Source organism: Ovis aries, chromosome 5, assembly GCF_016772045.2.
Source record: "Ovis aries strain OAR_USU_Benz2616 breed Rambouillet chromosome 5, ARS-UI_Ramb_v3.0, whole genome shotgun sequence".
Classification (NCBI taxonomy): domain Eukaryota; kingdom Metazoa; phylum Chordata; class Mammalia; order Artiodactyla; family Bovidae; genus Ovis; species Ovis aries.
In genome coordinates, this window is record NC_056058.1 from 4,759,027 (window position 1) to 4,778,859 (window position 19,833).

Consider the following 19,833-nt stretch of genomic DNA (forward strand, 5'->3'; position numbering starts at 1 on the left):
TTCAGCGTCAGGAGTAGGGTCAGTGCTTCGGTGCTGGGAGTTTCCAGAGACCCTGTTTCCTTCCTCTCTGTTTGGCAGAAAACGGGAGGACAATTTCTGTCTTCACCCCAAGTCCATGTCTTGAACCTATTTCGTTCAGCTCTAGAGGGGACAGCAGGCCATCCTTGGCGCAGGGGTCCTCCCTAGCCCCTTTCCCCAACCCCACCCTCAAGTTCTTTTTGCCCTTCTATCTATCCTTCAGCACCACCTCAGTGAGGACAGCTCCTCGGGATCAACCCCACCTTGAGCCCCTGTTGCTACCTTTTCCTGCCTCAGCACCTTCAGCGCGGACAGCTCCTCGCTGTCGTCTCCACTCCCGGCTCTGGCCGGGACTTCGGCTCGGACGCTCTTCCCTCCCGGGGACGGCTCTCGTGCCCTGCTCTCGGCTTGCTCCCCAGTTCTGGCGCATGGAGACCCCGAAGGTCCAAGAAGGGCTAGAGGCATCCCGCGAGCTGAACTCCGCTCGCAGCCGCCAAGGCGTAGCCAGGGCCCCGAAGCACCTGTGGCGGCAGCCCCGGCGCCCCATCCGCATCCAGCAGCGCTTCCACTCAGACCCGGACAAGTCTGTGGGCCGCAGGGAGCGGGACTTGAGCCTGCGGCCGGCTCTCGAGAAGTCGCGGCGCTCCTGGCCCACCTCCTTCCACAGGCGGTAGGTGGGCGGGGGCAGGGCGGCGCGCAGGGCCTGGCGGGAGTAGGGGAGGGTCTTTGCTTTTCCAGGGGCGGGGGTCTCTGCCTTGTGGCTGCGGCCGGCGCTTTAGAGGAAAAGGCTGTCTTACCCGGGGGTGGAGCTGGGGGGTGGTGGTGTCATGGTTGCTTATGGCGTGTGTGACACCGTGCGCTGCACCCGAGTGTGTGTGGGTCTGAGCAGTTACGACTCAGTGTGTGCTCCGCTGGCTGGGTCTCTGTGCGTGACGGGATGTGTTCGGGTGTGTGTATCACTTATGTATGTGTGTGCATCACTTACGTATGCGCTTGTATACCGGTTATGTGCCTGCTTGACTGTTTCCCCTTGTGGTGCCCGTGTGTGTTTGTGGCTGGGTGTGTCCTCGCTGTGATCCAGTTGGGTGTCCAAGGGTCCTCCAGATCCTGGATTGTCCTCGGGTGTCTGTGGGGTTTGTGGTCACAGAAACCATTTGAGGGGAGCTTGGGCTAGATATACTAGAGGGCCAGGCTCAGCTGTCTGCTGTGCTGGGGGAAGGAGCCTCCTCTGTTGCATATCCTGCCACACACACACACACACACACACACACACACACACACACACACGTCCCCTGCCATCAGAGGAAAGCCTCTTGGGGAGCCTGAGCACAGGATGTTTCTTCCAATGTGAGAATGAGGTAGAGAAGAGGGGAGGAGAGGTGTGCAGGGGGCTGCTCCTGGTTCATATAACTTGAGAGAGGGGGGCAGAATAAGACAAAGACAGAAGAGAAACACAGAGAAACAGGGGCCTTGGAGGGGCCAGAGAGGTCTCAGCAGCACCAAGGAGCAGCAGCATCCTCCTTGGATGGGTGTGTGTGTATGTGTGGGAGTGTGTGTGTGCTCACTCCTGTCAGACTCTGCAACCCCCTGGACTACATGTAGCCACCAGGCTCCTCTGTCCATGGGATTTCACAGGCAAGAATACGGGAGCGAGTTGCCATTTCCTCCTCCGGGGGATCTTCCCCACCCAGGGATTGAACCTGAGTCTCCTGTATCTCATACATTGGCACGCTGATTTTTTCCCACTGTGCCACTTGGGAAGCCCTTGGATGGGAGAGGGAGCTAAATCAGGCCAGACCTAGAGTTCTGGGTTTGAGGCCAGGCTAGGTGACCGTGAATGAGTCATTTTCTTCTCCAGCATGCGTGCTTAGTCATTCAGTCATATCTGATTCTTTGTGTCCCTGTGGACTGTAGCCTGCCAGGCTCCTCTGTCCATGGAATTTTTCAGGCAAGAATACTGGAATGGGTTACAATTTCCTTCTCCAGGGGATCTTCCCAAACCAGTGATCAAACCCATGTCTCCTGTCTCCTGCATTGCAGGCGGGTTCCTTACCTGCTGAGCTACTGGGGAAGCGTATCCTCTCTGGACTTTTCTCCTATTAATACTTTGGTTCATGGACCTCCCAGGGCTACTGATTTCTTGGTCAACAAGCCTGGCCTAACACGCCAGGCTGGCTCTCCAGCAGCCTTGATTGGTGTTTGGGGCAGCGGGGCCCCACGACCCATAGCGTTGGCGCTTGCCCAGGTGGCCCAGCAGGCCCCTTGCCCCCACCCTCTAACCCTCAGTTCCCCTCCCCACTCTCCCAGTGACTCATGATTTTCCATCTTCCAGAAAGAACAAATGGAAACTAGGTTTGGGCCCATTTCTGGGGAGAACCACGTGGCCCTGGAAGGCAGGAGTGGTGGGTTGTGTTCCTGTGAGTGTGCGTGTGTGTCCTGCCTATATGTGCACATATGGTGGGAGAGGCTCAGCCCTCAGGGAAGCTAGGTTCAAGGCCCATATACTGTGCACTTCCAAGCAAGTGGTGGTGCTTCCCTGAGTCTCAGTGTCATCAGTGATACGCAAACACAAAAACTCACAGGTTTTGAATTTTGTCAAGAACATTCTGTGCCAGAGCATAGGCCTCAGGGTGGCTTGCCTCCCCACCACCCCAGGTGGATCACAGAAGTCTGGGAGGGTCTGAGTATCTTGTTCAGCAAACATTTGTTTAGCAGCTATTGTGTGCCACACCCTGGACTGGGGCCCAGCCCAAGGGCAAGCGGGAGCTCATAGGCTAATTGTAGAGACAGACGTACCAGCTGGAGACCATACGGAGCGATCTATATTGTGAAGGAATGAGATCAGGGTGCTGTAGGGCCCAGAGGAGGCTTCCAGCCCAGCAGCTGGGGCCAGGAGGAGAGGAAGGACCACTTGGAAGAAGTGACCTCTAAGCTTAGCCTGAAGGATAAAGTGAAGTCCGCTAAGGAGTGTAGAGAAGGGTATGCCAAGGAGAAGGAATAGAAAGTGCAAAGCCTCAGACTCAAGAAGATCAGATGTGTGAGGAGCTGAACACAGACCAATGTGGCTGGAGGGCAGGAGGGGAGGTTCTCTAATAATTTCTCAAGCATTTACTGAGTACCTACTCAGTGCTGGCCACGGAGGTCACAACTGGGAACAAGGCAGACCTGGTCCTTCCCTCAAGGGCATGGTGGGTGAAAGTGAAAGTCACTCAATCGTGTCTGACTCTTTGCGACCCCATGGACTGTGGCCCGCCAGGCTCCTCTGTCCATGGGATTCTCTAGGCAAGAATACTGGAGTGGGTAGCCGTTCCCTTCCCCAGGAGATCTTCCCAACCCAGGGACTGAACCCAGATCTCCTGCATTGCAGGCAGATTCTTTACTGTCTGAACCACCAGGGAAGCCCAAGAAAACTGGAGTGGGTAGCCTATCCCTTCTCAGGGGATCTTCCTGACCCAGGGATTGAACTGGGGTCTTCCGCATTGCAGGTGGACTCTTTACCAGCTGAGCGACCTGGGAAGCTTTGGTAGGTGAGGCAGACACAGATCAAATAATCAGGACATTACATAGGAAATTGTACCAATAAGAGGGTGCTCTGAGGATATTCACTTATTTAGCTGGTCAGGGAGGGCTTCCTGCCGAGGGCAATGCTTCAACTGTGACCTAAAAAACAAAAAAGTTAGCAGGGGAGGAGGCTTCCGGCGAGCGCATGGGATAGGAATGAGCCTGGATGCTTCCAAAAACACAGCAAGGAGCGGGAGATGATGAGCCTGGAGCAGAGTGAGCCAAGAGGAGGAGGCTGGGGAGACAGGCAGGGGTTGGGCTACACAAGGCCTCCAGGGAGGTGTGGATTCAGAAGTGAGGACAATGGGAAGCCACCAGAGGCTCTGGAGCAGAGGAGAGAGAGATCTTACCCCTGTGAGCTCCTGCACGTGGGACTCAGCCTCCACTCTCCTCTCTCTCTAGACTCTTCAGGGAGACTTGGGCAAGTCATCTCTCCTCTCCAGATCCAGGTGTATTTGTTCAGAAAACAGGGTAACAGCATCCACCTCCTGTCTCACTAGGGCCACCTAGTGGCAGAGGAGATAAGTGCTTGCCCAAGGAAGAAAGAAAGAAAGTTAAGTTACTCAGTCGTATCCGACTCTTTGTGACCCCGTGGACTGTAGCCCACCAGGCTCCTCTGTCCATGGGATTCTCCAGGCAAGAATACTGGAGTGGGTTGCCATTTCCTTCTTCAGGGGATCTTCCCTACCCAGGGATCAAACCCAGGTCTCCTGCATTGCAGGCAGGCGCTTTAACCTCTGAGCCACCAGGGAAGCCCCTGCCCAGGGAAGAGGCTCACTCAAATAGGGGAAATGGAGACATTGATGTGTTAAGGGCGCTAGAGACTGATGGTCACCTCTCCAGGCCACATAGCATGCAGAGACAAAGTTAGGGTCAGCCAAAGTCATGTCAGAACCTCCTTTGGCCTCTGCCCTCCTGGGCGAAGCTTGGAGTCTCCCAAGGTCAGGCAGGCCAGGCTTTGAATGCCGAGTCTTGGCTTCGCAGCTATTTCTCCATCCAAAAAGTAACTGATAACTGTAAAAGCATTACTGTTAAAACTGGTCATAAAAAAAAAAAAAAACTGGTCATAAAATATTTAAAGTTGAATCTATTAATGAAACATTAACATTAAAATTATTGATAAAGCATTAATGTCAGAGTAGCATCTGGGACTGGAGAAGGTGATGGCACCCCACTCCAGTACTCTTGCCTGGAAAATCCCATGGACAGAGGAGCCTGGTGGGCTACAGTCCATGGGGTCGCGAAGAGTCAGACACAACTGAGCGACTTCCCTTTCACTTTTCACTTTCATGCATTGGAGAAGGAAATGGCAACCCACTCCAGTGTTCTTGCCTGGAGAATCCCAGGGACAGGGGAGCCTGACGGGCTGCTGTCTATGGGGTCTCACAGAGTCGGACACAACTGAAGTGACTTAGCAGCAGCAGCAGGATCTGGGACTACACAGGCGATGGAGCTCAGTTCAGTTCAGTTGCTCAGTCCAACTCTTTGCGATCCCATGGACTTGCAGCACGTGAGGGTTCCCTGTCCATCACCAACTCCTGGAGCTTACTCAAGCTCAGGGGATGGAGCTAGTTAAGCATTAAGTTGGGAGAGGCTGGGGAGCCTGCCAACCCAGCCTTGAGTGACTTCAGGCAATGAGCACCCTTCTCCGTGCCTCAATTTCCCCATCCACAAAATGAGAATACTAGTCCCCACTGTATAGAGCTGCTCTGAAAATCAAATGACTTTTACATGTACAGCCCTTGGCTCGGCACCAGAAGAGCAAGAAATGCTCAGTTTGTACCCGTGTGTTTAGTCTTAACCTTCTATTTTGTGTCTGTGAACTCAGGAAAGGGACTGAATCTCCCTCTGCCTCGGTGTCTCCTCGGGGCCACAAGAGCATCCTGAGCCCCTCCCACAGGCCTGGGGGTGGTGTCAAGCCTCCTTGGCCCCAACCCCAGTCTCTCCACTAGACTGAGCCCGGCGGCCTTTATCCTCTGGGGACCAGCTATAATTAGGTCCAGTCACAGCAGCTACAGATGGTATTTTTGTCTTGGGGACAGAGAGTCTGATTCCCACCAGGTGTCCGGTTGCAGGGCCCTGGGGACAGAAGGGGGTTCCTAGCCAGACCCTTGAGACTCTTCTCCTGGGCCCCAGCATGACTCCTCTGTGAGCCTCCAGTTTCTCATCTCAACAGGGACCATAGTATGATTGAGATGTCAGGGGAGGGTCAGGGTCTCCCCACTGAAGCCTAATCTCCTGAAATAATATCTCATATCCCCCCAGGACTGCCAGAAACCTGGGTGGCATTTGTCTTGGCACCCCCAAACTGGTGAAGTCCCCTGGAGCAAGGCTCAGGCAAGGGGTCTGTTATCACACGCAGGACACAGTCAAGCCCAGAGCTCCTGTGGGGCCTCAGCTGGGAGGCCCAGGCTCCTTGCTCCTTGGTGACTTGTCACCAGCAGGGGGGCGTTCTGGGCCTCACCTCCAGGCACGACACTCTCTGAGACTTGGTTTTGTTTTCTGAAGAGTGAGGCAGGACCACCTGACCCAGCAATCCGGGGTAAGCCAGCTGGTACAGACTCTTGAATGTCCCCCATCCCCGACACTAGGGGCAAAGCTTCCCTTTCTGGGGGTCCTTCTAGGGGTGGGCTGTCAAGCTGAAGCTTCACAGGGCGGGAGGCTTGGCAGGAGTAGAGTGCGGATGTTTGTCTAGGGGAGGCAGCAGGAGAGGGGGAAGGATCCAGAGACAGGGACCGGAGAATGTCAGAGCAGGTGGAGGTCACGTGGGGGCTTGTGGAGGGGGACAGAAAGAGGGGGAGGAGACTTGCAGTGAAGACTTCAGTCTATTTCCACCTTTCTCCAAGCCTCAGTTTCTCCACCCGACAAAAGACTCAAGGACTGTAGTTTCTGAGCAGGCTCTTGGTGGCTCTGGCCTCAGTTTCTCCATCTGGAAAATGGGCAGAGGGGGATTGAAAGTACTGTGTGGGATCTGGGCAGCCCCTCCGCATACTCGGAGACTCCCTGATAGTGGAGGGAACTTCCTTTTCTGACTTCCGTATCTCTCTTTTCAGCCCAGCAAGCTACACCTCTGGGGGACATGCTGAGAGGGAAGTGGTGTAAGACGCAGTTTCTGGGCTGCCCCAAAGCAGGGAAGCAGAGAGCCCCGTCTAGCTCAGTGCCTCAGTTTCCCCCATGTGTCCCCGTGGGGGCGTCCCTGAGCGGGTCCCGCGGCGAAGGCGGGGCGGTTGCGCCTTGGGTTCGCTCCCCGCAGGGCCCCGCCCCCGTGGCTGTCCAGAAAAGGTCCCGAGCAGCCAGTGCTGCGTCCAGCCTCCACGCGGTCTTGGCGATGCAGGGTGCCCCTGCTCCCGCCCCGGCCCCTGGGCCGAGCTCCCCTCGGGGCTCCCCGCGCGGCTCCCCCGGGCTCTTCAGGAAGCTCCTGGTGAACCAGAGCATTCGCCTGCAGCGGCGCTTCACCGTGGCCCATCCGCTGTGGTGAGGCGAGACAGGGCCTTGCAGGGGTCATCGGAACCGCCGGGCTGGAGGTGGGAGGGGCAGAATCAAGGACAGTGGGAGCTAGGTTGGAGGGTTAGGGCATAAAAGCTCTGCTCCTTTGCCCTTTTTTCAGGGTTATCTCTCTGCCCCTGCTCTATCTCTGTCTCTTTTAGTTGATGACTGCCTCTCTCTCTCCATCTGTTTCTCTCCACCCACCGCCTGGATACATGCCCAGGGGACCAGCCGTCTGTCCCTTTCCAGCTGCGTGCCCCGGAGCAGGACGGGCCGAGGCTCACGTCTCCTTCTGACCCTTGCCAACCCGGGGCGGGCGGGCTGAACGTCCAAGCAGTGAAGGGATGAGGGTCACTCCCCGCCTTGGTCTGCCCGGGCCATCCACCCCGGTGCCAACAACGGGGTGGCCTGGTGGCCTCACACTAAGCCCTCGGTATCCTCAGAAGAAGACGTGATCTGATGGAGGCCTTTGAGGCAGGGTGTTCGCGATGTAACAGGGCTTGTTGCTGTCCCAGGCTGAGAGCTGACAGGCGCGGAGCGCCACTTCTGCGCAGCCCCACTTAGTGGCCTCCTTCAAAGACTCGTCCCATCGCTTTGGGTTTAAATTCCGGCCCTTCAAGAAGCCACTGTAACATCGTGGGTTGCGGGGCAGAGGCTGGGGTTGGAGGTGGGGCTGGTGGGCGCCGACTGGGTCTGGTACCTTGGGCTTGGTTCGCGCGGCTTTAGCACTCAACTTGGTAACTTGGCACTTGGAGGCTCAGAGACTAAGGTCCCTTCTCCAAGGTCACACGGCCAGCGACAGCTGGTGTGTGTGGGGAGGCAGTCGTGACGGTGGTCCCTGATGGCACCATTTCAGGCCAGAAGGGGGTTCCGGGTTCGGGAGAACCTCCCACCCCCATCCCGGTGCACCAGCCGCCTAAGAAGAGGGGTCCCAGCCGAGGGCTTGGGAGTGAGCACAAAGGCGTCGAGGACGTCAAGGGTGTGAGGCTGGAAGAGGGCGGATCTTTCTGAAGCCCCTGTGCCTCAGTTTACCTGTTTAACCGATGGACGGAGGCGCCGTTCCCACAGTCCGTGCGACTTTCTCCCCGCCGCCCGCGTCATGGAACCGCGGCTTGACCCCGCCGCTCTCGGCTAAGTTTAGAGCAGAAAGAAAAACAGCGTCGTCCGCAGCGAGAAAACCCCGGCTCAGCCCTAACTCTCCGCACTCGCTTTTGGATTTGAACCCAGCACCCTGTGACCTCTCCTGGCCTCAGTTTCCCTACTTATCCACAGTTGCGCCTTTTCCAGAACCTTTGGGGAGAGGGGAGGGAGGGGTAGGTGGTAGCCATTCCCGGGCCTCCCCCTCGGATCGCAGGTTTAGGGTATCCACCGAAAGTACCCCGCCCCCAAGAGTCTCCGCCAGTCACTCCGCCAGCTCCAAGGCCCGGAAAGCGCAAGGAAGCCCCGCCCCTCCGGGTGACGTCACGAGGCGGGAATTCAGAAGCTCTGAAGTAGGGACTTCTGCGAGAGCCCAACCCGAACGGACCGAGAGCGATCGGACACAGCCGAACACCCGAATGGGGCCGGACTAAACCGAATGTGCCTGACGTGGCTTGAGCGCCCCCTCGACTTGCTCGAAAACCTCGTGCGGCCGGACACAGCCGAACATGCCCGAAAGCTTCCGAACATACCCGAGTGCAGTCGGAGGTAGCCAAATTCGGCCGAACTCACCCGACCAAACTCCGCGGGAAGAGGCCCAATCCTGTAAGACCAGACCCTCAGAGAGCCCAGATCCTTGGGCTTCCCGGGTGGCTCAGACGGTAAAGAACCCGCCCGCAATACGGGAGACCTGGGTTCGATCCCTGGGTTGGCCAAGGTTGGAAAGACCCGCTAGAGGGCATGGCAACCCATTCCAGTATTCTTGCCTGGAGAATCCCATGGGCAGAGGAGGCTGGCAGGCCCCAGTCCAGGGGGTCACAAAGAGTCGGACATGACTGAGCGACTAAACAGAGCACCCTGACCGAACTCAGAGCGAAGAGGCCCAATTCTGTATGACTAGACCCAACTTAGTCAAACTCGGCTGTTCATGACTGAGTCCTGCGGAATTCCCGACCCCCAACTCGGTCTGAACCGAATTCCCTGCTCAGAGTCTTCCTTCTGGCAGGTGCTGATCCCAGCCTGCAGACTTGGATGGGATGACCTGGCAGGGGACCAGGTGGACACTGGACCTTGGCTAGAAGTCCTTTGCCTAGGGGCGTCGCCCAGGGTCTTCCTGTCTCCACTTTTCCTGCCTACTCTCTTCTCTGTGACCCACTTGCAGCCCCTCTCCCTGGTTGCAAACTCCTGGTCTCACACTTCTGTTCTAGCCCCACGCCCCCTGCCATTCTTTCTCTGACCTCTGACTCCAAGTGGGAGAGGCCTAGATCCCCCTTACTTTGTCAGAGCGTGGCTGGAGGGAGAGATGGGGCTGAGAGATAGGGGGGTGGGGGTGGGGATTGCCTTGAACAGGGGAGGACCGTGCCCTGGGTAAAGGGCACAGCCTGTGCAAAGGCCTGAAGGAAGAGGAGGACAAAGCAATTCAGGCCAAAAATAAAGCTGAGGAACTGGGGAGCTGAGGATGGGGCTGAGTGAGCTGAAGGCGAGGTTGATGAGGTGGGGGCAGGGCTATATTATGGTTTAGGGTGAGGCCTGGAGCTGGGGGTAAGGGACAGGTGGTCCAGGGCATAGCCAAGGACAGCTGAGGGTGGGGCCTCTCCTGGCTGTGGGGGACCTTCCAGTGTGCCCCATCTAGGCAAAACCCAGGTGCCCTCCTGAGAGGAAAGCCCAGGAAGTCATTTCCAGTCCCCATGCACTTACCCTTAGTAATCTGGGTAAGTTACAGGCGCCCTGAGGCGCTGGGTTGTAACCCCCTTAGAAGTGTGCTGGGGATGAAGCCTGCATGCGTGCTAAGTTGCTTGAGTTGTGTTCTACTCTTTGCGACCCTATGGACTGTAGCGTGCCAGGCTCTTCTGTCCATGGGAATTCTCCATACTGGAGTGGGTTGCCGTGTCCTACCCAAAGGGATCTTCCCAACGCAGGGACCAAACCCATGTCTATTAAGTCTCCTGCATTGGCAGGTGGGTTCTTTACCACTAGCGCCACTTGGGAAGCCTGGATGTGGTCTACGATACCCATACTAGAAACAGTGGTTGATGTCCACAGAAAAGCTGTGACCCATGGTCACACAGCCACTTAGAGACAAATCCACAACTCACGTGCTGGAGTCCAGATTAGGGCCAGTGGAAAAGACTCGGGTTCAGAGGCAGAGATGGAGGCGTGAGGGGCACTGTGTCCCTTAGGGTGGGTGTGACTGTAACAGATGGACAAGCTGCAGGCTACTCCTACCCTGCCCTGGGGAGGACATGAGAAAATGGATTTAGACTATGATGTGGCATCCGTACGCCAGGACCCTCAGCTCTGACTATGTCTCCTTTGCCTTCAGCTTGGACCTGGAAAATGGGCTTTCGTGTGGGAGAAGCATCTTGGACCCTCAGGCCGGATCTGGCTTTGGCCGGATCGTCCAAGCGCCTGCCCAGCACAGTCAGAGGCGGGAGTCCTTCCTGTACCGCTCAGACAGTGACTATGAACTCTCATCCAAAACCATGTCTCGGAACTCCTCCATGGCCAGCGACCTGTGAGTTTGAGGCTGGTGGGATAACACCTCCTCGTACTTTCTTCTTTCTGTTATTCCTCCGTTTCACACACCTCCTTCAGGTGACCATTTGAGCTGGGCTTTGAAGTATAGATAGCAGTTTGCCAGACAACTCACTTACTCAGTTGAGCAGGATGACAATGCTATCCCGTGATCCTTTGTGCCTGACTCCAGGTTGGGGTTGGGTGGTAATCCAGAAACATTGAAGTCAGTTAACAGCAACCCAACAAAGTCCTTGATTTGAGCTTCCTAGTAGCCATCATTTCCTGCCTCTACTAAGACCCCTGTTGTCCCTGGTACTCAGATTCTCCATTTGTGAGATGGGGATAAAGTGAGTGAGTGGTCAGAAGGGCTATGGTGGCCTTCAGAGAAGCGTCGGGTGAGGGGAGACCAGGGACTTCCAGGAAGACACTCCAAGGACGCACTCAGCTGAGGGCACAGTGTGGGTAAAAACTGGAAGATGGGGAGCTTTGGGAAGGCTCCTCCTGACCGCCCTTCCATGTCCCATCTCCCCGCAGACACGGAGAAGACCTGATTGTGACGCCCTTTGCCCAGGTGAGTGCCCACCTCTTCCTTCCGTCGTGTGCCAAGCAGGCAGAGCCGACCTCTCCTTTCCAATGCTCACCACCCCTCTCCCGGCAGGTCCTGGCCAGTCTGCGGACAGTTCGAAGCAACGTTGCGGCCCTTGCCCACTTGCAAGATCGCGGGGCAGCCAAGTACGCAGGGGGCGGGGCGAGGCCTGGCAAAGAGGGGCGGGTTCAAAAGATGAGGTGGGCCAAGGAGAGTTGGGCGTGGGCGGAAGGGCTGGAGATGGCAACTCGCCGGGGCGGGCAGGGGGAGTAGCTAGGAGGGGGCGGGGCCTAGAGGCCTTGGGGGCAGGCCCCAAGGGTGGGGCAGGCCACTCCTGAGCCTACTATACTGCAGGCAGGCGTGCGTCTGTAACACCCCATCTGGCAGCCAGCCCCCTCCACCAACAGGTAATGTGCCTACTCCTATCCCCTCCATCCTCTGTGGGACAGCTGTGAACTCCCTCTCTGTGGTGACCTCTCCAGTCCATGAATCTTTAAGCTGTGCTAATTCTAAGCCCTCTTACCCCAAACACCTTTGGGGATGGAGAGAGCTGGGGGTCCTGAGTGGCCTCATTGGGAAGAGCTGCAGGGTCCAGATGCAGAGAAGGGGGCAGGAGGGGTGCGGGGTTCCTGAGTGGGGGGTGGGGCAGACCCCTGATCAACTTGGCCCCCAGAAGACACTGGGCAGAAGCTGGCTTTGGAGACACTGGACGAGCTGGACTGGTGTCTGGATCAGCTGGAGACATTACAGACGCAGCACTCAGTGGGGGAGATGGCCTCCAACAAGGTGAGGAGGCTGGATAACTGCGACCCCTTGCCTTGTCCACAGGGCCCCATCCTCACTGTCCTCATCTTCCTCTGCAGTTCAAGCGGATGCTGAACCGGGAGCTGACTCACCTGTCTGAAACCAGCCGCTCAGGGAACCAAGTGTCCGAGTACATATCCCAAACCTTCCTGGGTGAGCTATGGTGGGTCACTGCCTAGGCCAGATTGCAGAGATAGGAAGAGGGAAGAGAAAGAAAGCCTTCTACTGCAGAGTTCAACTGAGGAAGATAGAACCAGACACAGACACCTCCAGCCGTGTGTGGTAAGGCTGGACCAGAGGGAGGAACAGGAGGATCTTCCAGGAGGAGGGGGACATTAAAGTTAGGGTTTTGAAGCATGAGTAGAAGTTTGCCAAGGAGGAGCTAGCAGGAACCACACAGCCGGGTCTCCAGTTTGGGAGATGGAAAGGACATTTGGCTTTCCAGAAAAAATACTAAGCTCCAGATGCCCAGAGGCCATGTCCAGCAGAAGGGGTTACTGAGATCAACCTTGAACAGAGGGGAAGGGTAGCTACAGGCCAGACAGGACTTTACTCTGAGATTACTTAGATTCAGGTAAAAAGGCATTAAGCTGATCTCAAGGCTTGGCAAGGTCCAGTACCTGAGGCCAAGCAGACCAACGCTAGCAGGCAAACTGACTTCTCTGAGTCCTACCCTGCCCCACCTGCAGAGCAGCAGACTGAAGTGGAGTTACCCAGGGCGACCCCCGCGGAGCCCCCAAGGCCCGTGTCCCAGATCAGCAGCCTGCGTGCACTTCCCCACAGTTCCAGTCTTTCCACAGCCACCGTCCCACGCTTTGGCGTCCAGACGGATCAGGAGGGGCAGCTGGCCAAGGTGGGTTTCCAGCGGGAATGCTGAAACCCAGGTTTGGATGCATGCTCTGTGTGGATACCCTGTTCTGGCCCTCAGTTTGCCCACCTGTATACTGACCAGGTGAGGCTCATGGTAGGACCTGAGGCCGGGGATGGGGGTCGAGGCTCCAGAGTCTATGGAAGTTGGGCTGAGTTAAGCTCCAGTCCTTCGCATTTTAGGAACTGGAAGACACCAGCAAGTGGGGGCTTGATGTGTTCAAGGTGGCAGAGCTAAGTGGGAACCGGCCTCTCACAGCTATCATGTTCAGCATCTTTCAGGTACCTCCCCTGCCTGTGGCTTCTGATACCCCGTGTCTCCTTCACTTCTTCCTACCTCAGGACCTCAGGGGACGCATAATCCTCAAATCCTCCCTAACATGTCTGAATAGGGTCATTTGAGTAGGGGCATTGAAGGGTGGATAGGAGTTCATTAGGTTTAACAGTTCATTGCTGACTATCAACAAAACAGCCTTGGGGCAGGCCTGAAGAGACCCAGTCTGGAGGGAACAACTGTGTGATCAGAGATGAGAAAGAGGGGAAGAACAGAGACTAAGGGAATTCAGAGGGAAAGCAGGGGAAGCATCCTGGAAGAGAGGGCGCTTGAGAGACGGCTAGGGATTCAGGAGAGACGGCACAGGAATAGTGCGCACTGCCACCCAGAGGCTGAGGCCCTGACTAGGGGCCTGTGATGGACCAGGAACGGGACCTGCTCAAGACATTTCAGATCCCAGCAGACACGCTTGCCACCTACCTACTGATGCTGGAGAGCCACTACCACAATGATGTGGCCTACCACAACAGCCTACACGCTGCTGACGTGGCCCAGTCCACGCACGTGCTGCTCGCCACACCTGCGCTCGAGGTAGGGCCCAGGGGCTGCGGGCGGCTCTGTGGGTGCCAGGCACAGAGGCCCTGTCCCTCACCTCTTATGCTCCATGCCCACTCAGGCCGTGTTCACAGACCTGGAAGTCCTGGCTGCCATCTTTGCAAGTGCCATCCATGACGTGGACCATCCGGGGGTCTCCAATCAGTTTCTGATTAACACCAGTGAGTTAGGGAGCTGGGCCCTGCCACCGCCTGTCAATCAAGTGATGTTAGGTGGTCCCATCCCTGCTCTGAAACAGCTGCCACAATCTTCTCTCCCTTAGGTGCTCAGAGCAGGCCTAGATAAACAGCAGATACCCAATAAATGAGAGAATAATAAACGTGGCAGAGCTGATGTGAGCCCACTGAGATTCTAAAGTTCAGGATCCTTTAGGAGCTGTACGCAATGGTTAGGTACCTCTTATATATTGATACATCCCTGGAGAGGTGGAAATAAAGAGTGGAGCCCTGACTCAGTAGTTCATTCAAGCAGCACTTAGCACTCTCTCCTGCCATGCCGAGTCTCCAAGGAGTCACCAGTCTCAAGGGGGCAGAGCTGAACACAGATGCCCCCGGCCCTGAAGAACCAGGTCAGGGCCATGGGGAGAGACAGGGTCCTAGAAGCCTTCCTAGAGGAAGGGGGCATTAAAGTTGGGGCTGCAATGCATGAGTAGGAGTTTGCCAAGACTTTACAGAACCAGCCTTTGGGTGGAGTGGGTTGGGTGTGCGGGTCTTGAGACTCTCCACTTCCCCCACAGACTCAGAGCTTGCACTTATGTACAATGATGCCTCCGTGCTGGAGAACCACCACCTAGCTGTGGGCTTCAAGCTGCTGCAAGCAGAGAACTGTGACATCTTTCAGAACCTCAGCACCAAGCAGCGGCTGAGTCTGCGCAGGATGGTCATTGACATAGTGAGATCACAGTGATGGATGGGAGGGTGATTTTGGCATGGCTGGGGGTCCAGTAGGATGAGAGCATCTCCCCATTCTGAGCCTGAGCTTCCTGGTTTTGTAAGATGAGACAATGACTGTCCAAGCCTTAGGTGGGACTGACTGGCCCTTGGTTGGGCTACTCAAGTCTTCGATCCAATTCATGTGCAACCTATGTGGAAACTCTTTCTTTCTGGGAAACTCTTTCTTTCCCAGAAATTTTCTTTCTGGGATGTCAGGTGCAACTTTGTCTGCATTTGATATTTTTCGAGTTGGGAGACACCAGTAGGTTTTGTGATCTTATGTCTCAAGTCATTTATTTAACTAGCATTTATTGAGCATCTACTGTGTGCTTGCCCTTTGCCGGTGACCATTAGAATTTGTAGCTTCATGAGACTTACACTCTGTGGGGGAGATGGACACATAGGCAGAGCCATGATGGGGGACCTGTAGACAGACCCTGTGGTAGAGAGGTGCTCAGGGTGGGAGGACTTCCCCAGGAGGGAATGCTGAAGCCAGGGCCTGCAGGGTGCGAAAGATCATGGGATGGGGAGGAGTGTTTCCAGCAGAGGGAATAGCATGTGAGGAGGGCTCAGAGGAAACCAAGGCTCCAAGTGAAGAAGAACTGAAAGCTTGGTAAGGGAGAGTGGGAGCTTTGGGCAGTAGGCACCCCCAGCAGAAGCATCATTTGGGCCAGATGGGAGGTTTGGGGAGAAGATTTGAGACTTCTGTCTGATTCTCAGAGAAACCCGTGGATCATCCCTGGGCTGGGCCTGGAGGGGTACAGCTAAGTAATTTTTAAACAGTTGTGTTCAAGGCTGAACTTCCTTTCTAATGGCTGAAAACCGCCCTCCCAGCCACGCAGCAGCCACAGAGAAGTTTGGGGAGCACGAAGTACACTTGTGACTCCCATAGCCCTCTGGATAAATCCCCCACTCCCCGCTGAGGCCCTCCCCACTCTTATCACCCTCACTTGCTCCTACGTTGCTCCTGCACTCATTTGTCCAGGCACAACTGTCTCCTCTGTGTAGCCTTAGGGCCTTTGCACTGGCCATGTTATCAGCGGGGTCTCTCTACTGCCCTCCGGCACACTCATCTCAGCCCCCAGGCTTAATCTCCCTCCTCCATGCCCTGTCCCACGTGTGGGATGCACCCCACAAGTCCAGCAACCTTGGAGAAGGGACTATTGACTCAGCCTCTTTGTGAGCTGGTTTTGCAATGAATCTCATTACATGCGCCCATTTCTCAGGTGAGGACACTGAGGCTCAGAGGGTTGAAGAACCAAGTGGGTCCAACATCTGCAAGGTGGGGAATGGGGATGGGGCAAGCATTATCTTCCTACCTGTCATCTTCCCTCGCCTGCCTCCAGGTGCTGGCCACGGACATGTCCAAACACATGAACCTCCTGGCTGACCTCAAGACCATGGTGGAGACCAAGAAGGTGACAAGTCTTGGGGTCTTGCTGCTAGACAACTACTCTGACCGCATCCAGGTGTGTGGCTGGGCAGCCCTGGGCTGATTTCCACAGCTCTCCTTTAGCTCCATGGATAAAGTGCCAACTGAATGCCCAACTTGAAGAAACAGAGGCACCTGTGGTCATGTGCCTTCGTCTTAGCCACCTCTTCCCCTCCCTGGCCTCAGTTTCCCCACCTGTAAGATGGATGTGTCCATGGCACCAGCCTCTTTAGGGCCGATACCAGCCTGGGGGTGGCCTGGCCTGAGCCCTCCCAACCCTCGATCTTGCTAGGTCTTGCAAAGCCTGGTGCACTGTGCTGACCTCAGCAACCCCACCAAGCCGCTACCACTCTACCGCCAGTGGACAGACCGTATCATGGCCGAGTTCTTCCAGCAGGGCGACTCTGAACGGGAATCAGGCCTGGACATCAGCCCCATGTGTGATAAGCACACAGCTTCAGTGGAGAAGTCCCAGGTCTGAGAGTGACTGATTTGAGCTGCTGGGCACTGGGGAGAGGGGAAAGAAAGGAGTGGCTGAGCTGACCCTATGATTCCTGGCTTGACCCCAGGCTGGCAAATGAGGCAGTGTGGCCTAAGGGTCTGCACTGGGCTGGGTCTGATGTGTCCTGGGATATATTCCCTCTGGGATGCTTTAAGAGAGATCTGCACTTACTCGTGGAGTTTGGAAATGCTTGTTCTGGGTGACATGGAGTATTTTAGAAGGGGTTCCAGGCTGGGGGCACATTCATCAGCCCTGAGGAGTCAGGAGTCAGGGCTAAGGTGGATGGAAAGACTTAGGTGTTGGAGAAGCCTAAAAGGGGAAGGAGAGACGTCCTAGAGGAGAGGTTTTTTGAAGAGGGTTTTGAAGGATGACTAGGAGTTGGGAAATGGCATTCCAGGCAGAGGGGAACAACCTGGGCAAAGGCCTGCCTGGACTGGGCTTAAGTTCCACAGCGACTCACCATTCAGCAACCTCTATCCCCTCAACTTTGTATTACCCACAGGTGGGTTTCATTGACTATATTGCCCATCCACTGTGGGAGACGTGGGCTGACCTGGTACACCCAGATGCACAGGACCTGCTGGACACTCTGGAGGACAACCGCGAGTGGTACCAGAGCAAGATCCCACGCAGCCCTGAGGACCCCACCAGCCCCAAGCAGGGTAGCCCTGACAGATTTCAGTTTCAGCTTACTCTGGAGGAGGCAGAGGAAGAGGAGGAAGAAGAGGAGGAAGCATTGGATGGAGAGGCCTCAAAGTCACCTGACACTGAGCTCCGATCCTCTGAGGCCAGCCCAGATCCTGGGGCCAGCCCAGACCCTGGGGCCCCACACCTGGATTACCAGAGGACTGTGGGCAAGCCCTGCAGGGACCATGAGGGCAATGCAATGGCGGAGCCTTTGGGCACCTAATGGCCCCGGATGGGTGGGTGGACTTTCTAGGAAGAGATCCCAGGTGGGCCCTGCTTTGCCTCCCCAGGGAGACAACGGGGTTTTTTGCTACAGGCAGGTCTCAGGGCTGAATCGGAGGCACCTGGGTGGGGTCCACTGACCCTGGGATCGGCTGAGAGAGCTCTCCAAGGAGCTAGGCTGGTGGGGGCAGGGGGCAGCCTTTTCCAGGGCCCTTGAGTTCTCCCTCCTGGACTTCCACCCCTGGTGTAGAAAGGGAGTGTCTGCCAGGCACCTTTGTCCATCTTGTCCAGTGGTCACTCTTGAGCCACTCCGTCACTTTATTCTTTCATGCTTTATCAGATATTTACTGGGCACGTACTGTGTGCCTGGCCTGTGCCTGTTATGTGCCTCTGGGGTACCTCTGCACAAGGAGATGGGGAATCAGTCTCGAGGAGATGACCCCTCCCTTAGACACCTCCCCTAAGTCTACCAGGCAGCTCGCTGAAAGAGAACAAGAATTTGAACGGGGGAGTTCTCAGCACCAAACTGCATCTGGACCCAATTCTGGCTCTGGAGTTCTGGTGGTGATAGGGGGGTGATGGTAGGCGCCAAGGAAGAGAGGGCTCTGTGTCAGGAACTGTCTCTGAACGTTGATTTAGCCTTTACTGCTTGTGCCCTGGATGTTGCTTTAAGTTGCTGTGGTTTCTGTCTTCAGGTCTAAGGATCCTGGTTCTCCCTGGCCCTAGGGCCTCCTGCTGGCTCCCTCATATTCTCTCCCTTTTCGAGAACAGTAACAAAAGCACAGAATTCTCCTTCAAGGAAGGTTCTCTCCATCTTCTGATTTTGAGGCTGTCTAGACTCCCCATAGGGAAAAGGAGGCTTCTGACGCTTTCTTATGAGTCATCACCCCTTCTGGGCCTCAGTTTCCCCTCTGTGGCCTGATCCTGGTACATGGGTAAATTTTGGTTGGAGGGTGATGTGTGTGACCTCCCTGAAATCTCTTAGAAATATGGGGCATTTGCTTGGATTAAAATAAACTTTATCACACAGAATTAGTACCGTGCCCGTTTCACGAATGGGGAAACAGGAGCCGAGAGTCTGTCCTGTGGTCTCAGGGCTCAAGGCCATGCTGCTGGACTCCAGACGTTAGCCAGCGGCGCCCCCTGGTGGCAGGAGGCGCAGAGGGGAGGCGGGGGAGAATTCGGGGTCCTAGCCTTGCAGGAAGTCTCTCCGGGCCCGGCTAAGTGGAGTTCATCCTGAGGGTTGCGGGCGGGCGGGGCGCCGAGCAGGTGAGATGGCTCTGTGCTCAAGTCTCAGATTCACTGTTCACTTCCGGAGTCCTCAGTATCCCCCATCCCCCGTCCCCCCACCTCGCTACCCTCCCTCCCTGCGTGTCTGAAGATTTATACATGACAGAAATCATTACAGGGCAGCGTCTGGCTTCAAGAACGGCTGGTTTCATTCCTAAATAATTTCATTAATAATTCCATTCCACTGATAATTCATCGTCATCACAATTAATCATCTAACTTCACCAAAAGAGAATGAAAGGGCATCTGGATCATGAACTTGGTACATTTCCTTCCAGGCTTTTAAAAGGCAGAGATTTATGGGATTTTTATTTATAATTTTTTTATCCCTTCCCCTTTACTTGCAAGTAATACATGGTCACTGCAGAGAATTTGCAAATAATGGAAACATGTAAGGATGAAAATAAAATTCTGCTATAATCTCACCCCTAGATCATCTGCCTTCAGCATTTCACCTTATTTCTGTTTTTTTCTCCCCCTCATTCATAAGAACAGTCATATGTTCTCCTTCGATTTGGGCCACAGCTATTCCTCCCTCTCCTCCTTACTGTGAACTCTGCATGCTGGCTTTTCATACCCCAAGCACAGTGCCACCTCAGGCCCTTTGCACATGCTGTGCCTGCCACCTGGAATACTTCTGTGCCTCATCCTCACCCTTTGGGTCTCAGTTCAGCATCCCCTCCTCCAGGAAGTCCTTCCTGACTCTCCCACTCCCACTCCAGGCTGGCAATAGTAGAAGCTCTCTGGGATTCTTTGCTTTGTTTCTACCACCCTCTCCCCCAGAGACTGACTTTGACAACTTCAACAAATCTCTTAACCTTCCTGAGCCTGTGTCATTTCACAGGTAGAATAGGCTTGCTTTGTGCACGTGTGTGTGCTGAGTTGCTTCAGTCATATCCGACT

The 19,833-nt window shown here is 55.5% G+C and overlaps 1 protein-coding gene and 1 long non-coding RNA gene across 7 annotated transcripts; one reads left to right on the plus strand and one right to left on the minus strand.

The window, feature by feature from the left end:
* Nucleotides 1-2,590: 2,590 nt before the first annotated feature.
* LOC114114816 (uncharacterized) lies at nucleotides 2,591-8,499 on the minus strand. 2 transcript variants are annotated; one of them, XR_006059813.2, is made up of 4 exons: nucleotides 8,098-8,499; nucleotides 4,475-6,508; nucleotides 3,930-4,085; nucleotides 2,591-3,678 (listed from the first exon to the last, which is right to left on the minus strand). It is a non-coding gene; the product is annotated as an uncharacterized LOC114114816 (long non-coding RNA). The 2 variants fall into 2 exon arrangements; XR_009600778.1 differs by having other exon boundaries at nucleotides 2,823-6,508.
* Nucleotides 6,883-18,672, plus strand: PDE4C (phosphodiesterase 4C). Of its 5 annotated transcripts, none has more exons than XM_012177688.4 (15): nucleotides 6,883-7,053; nucleotides 10,526-10,717; nucleotides 11,254-11,290; nucleotides 11,378-11,451; nucleotides 11,660-11,712; nucleotides 11,979-12,091; nucleotides 12,169-12,262; nucleotides 12,799-12,962; nucleotides 13,160-13,258; nucleotides 13,677-13,841; nucleotides 13,927-14,026; nucleotides 14,602-14,756; nucleotides 16,144-16,266; nucleotides 16,522-16,704; nucleotides 17,234-18,672. In XM_012177688.4, the coding sequence occupies exons 1-15, from the start codon at nucleotides 6,908-6,910 to the stop codon at nucleotides 17,639-17,641; spliced, it is 2,106 nt and encodes a 701-aa protein (XP_012033078.3). In that variant the 5' UTR covers nucleotides 6,883-6,907; the 3' UTR covers nucleotides 17,642-18,672. The 5 variants fall into 5 exon arrangements, with proteins under 5 accessions (XP_012033078.3, XP_012033079.3, XP_060272191.1 ...); XM_012177689.4 differs by having other exon boundaries at nucleotides 11,982-12,091; XM_060416208.1 differs by lacking the exon at nucleotides 6,883-7,053 and adding an exon at nucleotides 8,584-8,864.
* The last annotated feature ends 1,161 nt before the right edge of the window (nucleotides 18,673-19,833 follow it).

What these genes read in the sequence shown, in the direction of transcription:
- PDE4C (XM_012177688.4), top strand. Translation starts at nt 6,908, where the DNA reads ATGCAGGGTGCCCCTGCTCCCGCCCCGGCCCCTGGGCCGAGCTCCCCT. An exon ending in CATATCCCAAACCTTCCTGG is followed by an intron (nt 12,263 to 12,798) that starts GTGAGCTATGGT and finishes CCCCACCTGCAG; the next exon opens with AGCAGCAGACTGAAGTGGAG. An exon ending in TCGCCACACCTGCGCTCGAG is followed by an intron (nt 13,842 to 13,926) that starts GTAGGGCCCAGG and finishes ATGCCCACTCAG; the next exon opens with GCCGTGTTCACAGACCTGGA.